This window comes from Microtus ochrogaster (genome assembly GCF_000317375.1).
Source record: "Microtus ochrogaster isolate Prairie Vole_2 chromosome 14 unlocalized genomic scaffold, MicOch1.0 chr14_random_2, whole genome shotgun sequence".
Lineage (NCBI taxonomy): Eukaryota > Metazoa > Chordata > Mammalia > Rodentia > Cricetidae > Microtus > Microtus ochrogaster.
Window position 1 is genome coordinate 15,336,609 of NW_004949097.1, and position 7,433 is coordinate 15,344,041.

At 41.2% G+C, this 7,433-nt stretch overlaps 1 protein-coding gene across 3 annotated transcripts in view; it reads right to left on the minus strand.

The window, feature by feature from the left end:
* Positions 1-7,433, minus strand: part of Ipo8 (importin 8) — a 64,227-nt gene that overhangs the window by 34,322 nt on the left and 22,472 nt on the right. For all 3 annotated transcript variants that reach the window (XM_005364624.2, XM_005364623.3, XM_026787907.1), the window contains exons 7-9: positions 6,808-6,902; positions 5,972-6,056; positions 427-561 (exon numbers count right to left, since the gene is read on the minus strand). In XM_005364624.2, the coding sequence (XP_005364681.1) occupies positions 427-561; positions 5,972-6,056; positions 6,808-6,902 (315 nt within the window). The remainder of the gene's footprint in view (positions 1-426; positions 562-5,971; positions 6,057-6,807; positions 6,903-7,433) is intronic.

A 7,433-nucleotide genomic window follows, 5' to 3' on the forward strand; every position in this document is an offset into this window, starting at 1 on the left:
GGAGGGAGGGAGGGAGGGAGGGAGTCCAGCTGCCAACCTTCTGGTGCTTATCCACAAAAGAAAAGTCATTTATCAGGCTTCATCTTATGCAAAATAACACTCCCTTTGTAAAGCCCTGCTGGCAGCTTTCAAAATGTTTTCACACAAAGGTCAAAAAGACATTACAAACTCCCTTAACAGAACAGAAACCAAAGCTAAATGAATGACACCTGACGCCAACCCTCCCAGTTCACAAACCTGAAGATCTCTCTCTTCTGAAATGCTTAAACTTTGGAAGGCCTTTGTAATGTAAGACTGCACTTGTTAGAAATTGTTGTTAGTGGAAACAGAGATTAAACAGAAACCATAGGAGTAAACAACACCTGCTTCCACCAGAAAAACCCAACTTAACTGGCCGTGGTTTAGAGAGCCACCACCAATACCAACCTGTATATGCGGCTTCATCTGCTTCCAGGTCACAGCATGGACAACCCCTTGGTTGAGATAGTTGAATGCTTGCTGAAGAACACGGGGGGCTACATATTCTTTCTGTCTGTATTGGTCTAAAATTTTTAGTAGTACCTGTAGGAAAATAGGTGGGGATTGGAAGGGATGGAGCTAGAGCAATTACTGTGTTAAAGAGCAAATGAGTATTTGAAGTGTGACATGGAATACTGTGCAAACAGACGGGGAGATACTGTGAGAAAGCTCACGCAGGCATTTTACTTTTTAGATAGGGCTGTATGTTACACTGAGCTAAGAGATGCCTCACTGAATTTTAGGCATTTGTTCTTCTAACCCATATGCTGTTCAGAACAAGTCTCTGTTCTAGTCCAAGGCTAGCGTGGTGGTGGGAATGAGCATGGCCCCTATAGGCTCCTCGGTGTGGCACTCTTAGGGGTGTGGCCTTGTTGGAGGAAATCTGTCACTGGTGGTGGGCTTTGAGGTTTCAGATGCTCAAGACAGACCCAGTGTCATTCTCTCTTCCTGCTGCCTGCCAATCCCGATGTAGAAGTCTCAGCTCCCTCTGCAGTACCGTGCCTGCTTGAGCGCCACCTGGACAATGGAATAAAGCTCTGAACTGTAAGCCAACCCAAGTAAATGCTCTCCTTTGTAAGAGTTGCCATGGTCATGGTGTCTATTCACAACAGAACTTTGACTAAGACAGCTACTTTTTCCTAGTTTCAGTAAAATTACAGATCTGACTGAGTAAATAAACATTTCAAAATTTTTATATAATAGCAGCACATGTAAGCTCAGACCATAATCAGAGGATAAACACTATTCTAAAAATAGTTCTCTTATCACCAATTATCCTTTGAAATAATTAGATTCTTAACTAACCTTCATACCAAAATAAACTCCAGATAGGTAAATACTTTAGCAGTTAAAAACCCTAAGCACCGAGTTTCTAGAAGAAAATGTAGGATATTTGTATTTTATAATCTTAGGCCACAGACAATCTCTGTAACATAACACAAAGTTAACTTTTCTTATGGGCCGGCTACAATCGTGTTTATAAGAAAGAACCTTGAAAAAAGCATCTATGACTGACTCAAGGGCCTACAGAGACAGCACAAGGCTCCTGCCCATCCTATATCCTGGTCCCCACCACGTCATTGTGTCAAGCTTATAAGAGAGTTGCTAAATCTTTCAAAACAAGTACAAAACTTATAAACCAGAATATGAATTTTGCCCTAGCACCTAAAAATCTAGGTTAACAAAATTGGCCTGAGTGCAACGGCCACCTAGAAGCTCCTGCAATGGCAGCTGAGAGGGTGTCCTGATACAGCTGGGTGCACACAAGTGTGGTGGCCATGTCAGAGGAGCAGCAGTGACAACCACACCAGGAATCAGTCCACCAGCATGCAAGGCCCCAAGCGCCTCAGCCCCAGAATGTCTCTTGCTCCTGCTGTGTCTCTGCATGTTTGCCACTGACATTTTTCTCTGGTATCTGCCGTGGTGTGAATGGATGTAGAGAGATCCCCACTGTCTTTAACACAGTGGGTTTATCTCATGGACAATCCCCTTCTACAGTTTTACCTGTGAATTATTATGAAGATTATTTCCTCTTAAGCTGAACCGCTTAACTGAAGCAATGATTTTATACAATAATAGTTTAAAGAAGACTTGGATGATTGAGGGTCTTTAATAAATATAGTTAGGGATTATGACAAAGGTTAGCTTAGTGGGAAAGTTAATATAGATAAAAGCAAGATATGGTGTTGCCCTTGCCCTGCCCCTGATAAAGCAGAGGCCATAGAGGACAGAAAACTAGAACAAGTAAATGTATGTCACCCAGCCAGTTTTTCTTGAGGAGCCATATAGACTGAGGTTAAGATTAATGATTAAGAAAAACAGCTGAGTCCCAGAAGCCCAGCTTGCTCTCACGTTCTTATAATCTTAATTCACAGGATTTTGTGTGCATCATAGATAAAACGAAGCTTTAAAAAAAATAATTTAACATTAGATTAACATGTATTTGTTAATGGTTTTCAGGCTAAAAAAAAATCTTGGAAAACGATTTAAAGGCATACTTTTAATGGCTGAGCAAGGAACTCACTGAGGTCAAGGAACAAGAACAGCGGCAGCCTGACTGTTTTTAGATGACGCACCTTTCTTGCTAGGCTGGGTTGGTAATCAAGGGTAACATTAATTCCTTACACCCATTTCTGCCCTCCTGATATAAACACTGTTGATGAGTGGCATGCACCCTGAGGATTTAAAGTAGAGCTGACTGCTTCCCACATATAAAAGTCTACATTTGTGATTCCTCTAAAATTTTTTTACAAGATTACCTTTTAAGACAAATAACAAAATTGATCTTTTCTTTGCAACCACAAAATGCAGCCTGCAAGCAAAAAAACTGACTGAGAAAAATACCTTGCTTGCTTACACTCTGTTAATCTATAACATGGACATGAATGTAGGTGAGTTCTTGGAACAACTTGTTCCGAGTTGTAAGGGATGTGAAAAATATGTTGTCTTTTACTCGTATTCATTGTAATCATTCATTTGAAAAACAGTATATAAACACAGTAATTTTTATATTCCTTGAAAGATTTTACTGGGATATATGAGCTTTAAGGGAAAAAAATAAAGACATGAGAAAAGGAAAACACCAGGAAAGATGTAGGAGAGCTAGAGAACAGAGAGAAGGAAACACCAGGAAAGGTGTAGGAGAACTAGAGAGAGAACAGAGAGAAGAAAAACACCAGGAAAGGTGTAGGAGAGCTAGAGAACAGAGAGAAGAAAAACACCAGGAAAGGTGTAGGAGAACAGAGAACAGAGAGAAGGGAAGCATCAGGGTAGAAAAACAGAGCAGAAAAGGAGGAGAACAGAACAAACAACGGTAAGAACAGTAAGATGAAGAGCTAAGCTCTGGCTCTCAGAATAGTCCCCGTGTGCCTGCTGTCCGTCCAGTCATTCACCTGCTCCGCAATGCTTCAGTGTCTCTGACCTGCCGACGGCTTTCTCTTCATCAGCAGTCTAGGTGAGAGCCTGACACGCTGGAGGGGTGTGTGTGTGTGTGTCTGTGTGTGTGTGTCTGTGTGTCTGTGTGTGTGTGTCTGTGTGTGTGTCTGTGTCTGTGTGTGTCTGTGTGTGTCTGTGTGTGTGTGTCTGTGTGTCTGTGTGTGTCTGTGTGTGTCTGTGTCTGTGTGTGTGTCTGTGTGTGTCTGTGTGACTGTATATGTGTGTATGTCTGTATGTGTATGTGTGTGTATGTGTCTGCATATGTCTGTGTGTGTAGATGTATGTCTGTGTGTGTATGTGTGTGTGTGCGCGCACGCGTGTATGTGTGTGAGTGTGTCTGCGTCTGTGTATCTGTTTGTGTGTGTGTCTGTGTATGTGTGTATATCTGTGTGTGTGTGTGTCTGTGCATGTGTGTGTCTGTGTGTGTGTCTGTGTGTGTGTCTGTGTGTGTCTGTGTGTGTGTCTGTGTGTGTCTGTGTCTGTGTGTGTGTGTGTGTGTGTCTGTGTGACTGTATATGTGTGTATGTCTGTATGTGTATGTGCGTGTATGTGTCTGCGTATGTCTGTGTGTGTAGGTGTATGTCTGTGTGTGTAGGTGTGTGTGTGCGCGCACGCGTGTATGTGTGTGAGTGTCTGCGTCTGTGTATCTGTGTGTTTGTGTGTGTGTCTGTGTATGTGTGTATATCTGTGTGTATGTGTGTGTGTCTGTGCATGTGTGTGTCTGTGTTTGTGCATGTGTGTCTGTGTATGTGTGTATGTCTGTGCGTGTGTATGTCTGTCTGTGTGTCTGTGTGTTTCCCTTTTTTGCTGGTCCCAGAAAATTAAGTTCTACCCCCTCAGACAGAAAAGTCAAGGAGACTGATTAGTTCTCCAACCCCGCTGGATCCCCCTCAATCCCTGAGCTGCTGTGGGCTGGTCCTCACAGCAGCAATAGTGGAGATTCAAGACAGCAGACAATGACAGTTTTGGCAAGGAAACTAATTTTAAATATCAAGAGGATATGTCTTAGGTAACATTTCTGGCAAAGACACATGGACATGTAATTTATTTTTTTTAATACAAGTATATGCAAGTATGTATACATGCATGCTTAAATAACAAGAAAATTATAAACACACTTCAAGAGACATCAACATTAAGACACTTCTTGAAGTTTAACAGCAGCACAACAGAACCAAAGACACAACTGATTCATTTCCGGATCAGGCTGGTATCTGCTTTGAATATCTAGACAGAAAATTTCACTTTTTTTATTTACTAATTTCCTCTATAGAGTACCTCATGGGCACCCTATCAAAGCACCTTTCAGAAACCCTTCCACCTGAAATTCTTAATTTCACATTACCGAGATATTATGAAAAATCTACAGACACTTTCTGTATCATCGAAGTCTTGGACTGTGTGTGATTAAACAGTCCTGGCTTTCCCAAAAAGGCCCTGGCAGAACTAATTACCAACTCACTTAAAAAAATGGCAAACAAGGGTTAGAGGTAGAAGGACTGTTAACAACTCATAGGTTAATGGAGATTAACTTTTTTTTTCTTTCAAGATACAAAAAGAGATTAACTTCACTGCAATATGGATATAGTCTACTGGGCTACAGACTTAAAAATGCTTTAAAATGGTGCGTTTTATGTCACGGATATTTTATCACATTGTTGTATTTTGTTGTGCCATAGTCAGTGGATGTCCCTAGAAAACTTGCTCTTTTACACAGGCTGGGGGAGTGGATTTAGGGAAGAAAAAAGTTGAGGGAGCAACTGGGAGGAGGAAGGGAAGGGGAAGCTGTGGTCAGGATGGAATGTATGAGAGAAGAAAAAAATTAAAAAGAAAAAAAAAATGGCAAACATATCATGATTCGTTTGGCAATATTTAGTGAACCAATCAGAGTCCACCGTCAATTTTTAGTTTTCAAGTATTAACATCAACAGTCTCATGAGTTCCACATTTTCCTCATGTGGAATGGATACTCCAACTTCTAGGAACACATGTATGGCCGGGCGGTGGTGGCGCACGCCTTTAATCCCAGCACTCGGGAGGCAGAGGCAGGCGGATCTCTGAGTTCAAGACCAGCCTGGTCTACAAGAGCTAGTTCCAGGACAGGCTCCAAAGCCACAGAGAAACCCTGTCTCGAAAAACAAAAACAAACAAAAAAAAAAAAAAAACCACATGTATGTTCTTAACTGAAAGTCTTCATTAATGTCTAAGCTTGGCTACTCCTGAAATAGATTTATTCATAGTATATAAATCTTCAAATAAACAAGGGAAAGCTCAAAGAAATACGAAATTTCTAAGAAGACAGAGAGGCTACATCAGCATCTGAGGCTTCCTTCTAGGTGCAAGAGTCATGGAGGCAGCTGGGGTGGAAGCCGATGGAGGACAGGGTTCTCAAGCTAGCTGCCTGTATCAGCCTCCACAGCTGCCATTTCATCCTCCTTGAGTGTGCAATGAATCACCATAAGCAAGCTACTTTAAAACAGATGGAAATAGCACTCGGAAATAACCATAAGTTTATTACCTGCTGAATTCCGACTGCATATGTTTTCAAAAAAAATTCAGAAAATTCGAAGTATTCTTTTGTGACATTTCCCGGGCTTCCATACCTTAAAATTTGAAAAAGACACATCTAAATACTGTGAAGTTTAAAAACAAAGCATCCTTGCTAGTTTAAACACAGATATTAAAAGATATATTCTACTGGGCCAGAAAACTAGCACATTCTCTTTTTCCACTAGACACAATACATATCAGGAGGAACTCCTGGACTCTACAGCACAGTTAACACTTTGTACAGAAACTTTAACTTCTAAACCAATTAACTCCTAGAAGGGATTAAAAAAAAAAGTTATACTTGACATGCTTTTCAATAAAAGCTTTTAAAATTAAATTTGACTTTCTTATGGAGCCAAGTATCCACGTGCACCTTCTTAGATAATTTCTGGATATTTCCAATGGGGAAAAAAAATGTTTTCCATGTTTTACACAGAGGAGAAAAGAGCCTGGGAAGGCTACACACTCTGTAACGACTTCTAAGACAGTGGGCACAACAACAGTTTGAACAGTTGGTTACGCTTTGCCCTCTGTGTTTTTGGTTGTATGAGGCAGGGTCTCCTATAGGTCAGGCTGGCCTGCAACTCACTTCGTAGCTGAGAACGACTTTGAATTTGTGATCCTCCTCCCTCCAGCTCCCTAAGACTTAGAATAAAAGTATACATCACAATGCCCAGCTACTCTCTGCGTCTTTAAGGAAAAGGAAATCATATTCTGTAGAACATCAGGGAGCCACTCAGTTCTAGTATACCCAATACCAAGACACCAGCTGTAACAGCGTCAATATAATAAGTGGACTGGTACCGCTCAAAGAGCCGAGCAACGATATGCAGAGCCCACTTCTTACACTTCCACCACACCAACTCTGGCCGGTCATCCTCATCAATTTGAAGAGTCTCCTAAGGGGGAAAAACATCCAAATCAGATTGTTTTTCCTAGGTTGGTTTACAAAAACAGCATAAATATTGGTATAGATCAAGCCACAATTAGTTAGGAATAAAATAAGTAAATCTTTCCAAGCAGTGCTGGCGTTCGCACTGATCTTCAAGGGAAGCAAGTGAGCAGAAACAAAACACTGAGCACCAAGCCGCTGGAGGAACTCTGGGAGGATGAGAGGTTCTGAGTTTTGATGTAGGCAACACAACAAGACTGTTGCCAAAACTCACTGCCCTGTGTACTGCCTGTATGGACATACTAAAACTTGAAATAATTTGTTTATTATGGACAACAGAGAAGATGAGGACAACAAGGAGCAGTATGATTAGCATGTGAAAGGCCCTGGACTCAACCTAAATACGTAAATAAATAAAAGATATGGACACAAAAAGAATAGTGATTCGAGACCAGCCTGGTCTACAGAGCTAGTTCCAGGACAGGCTCCAAAGCCACAGAGAAACCCTGTCTCGAAAAACCAAAAAAAAAAAAAAAAA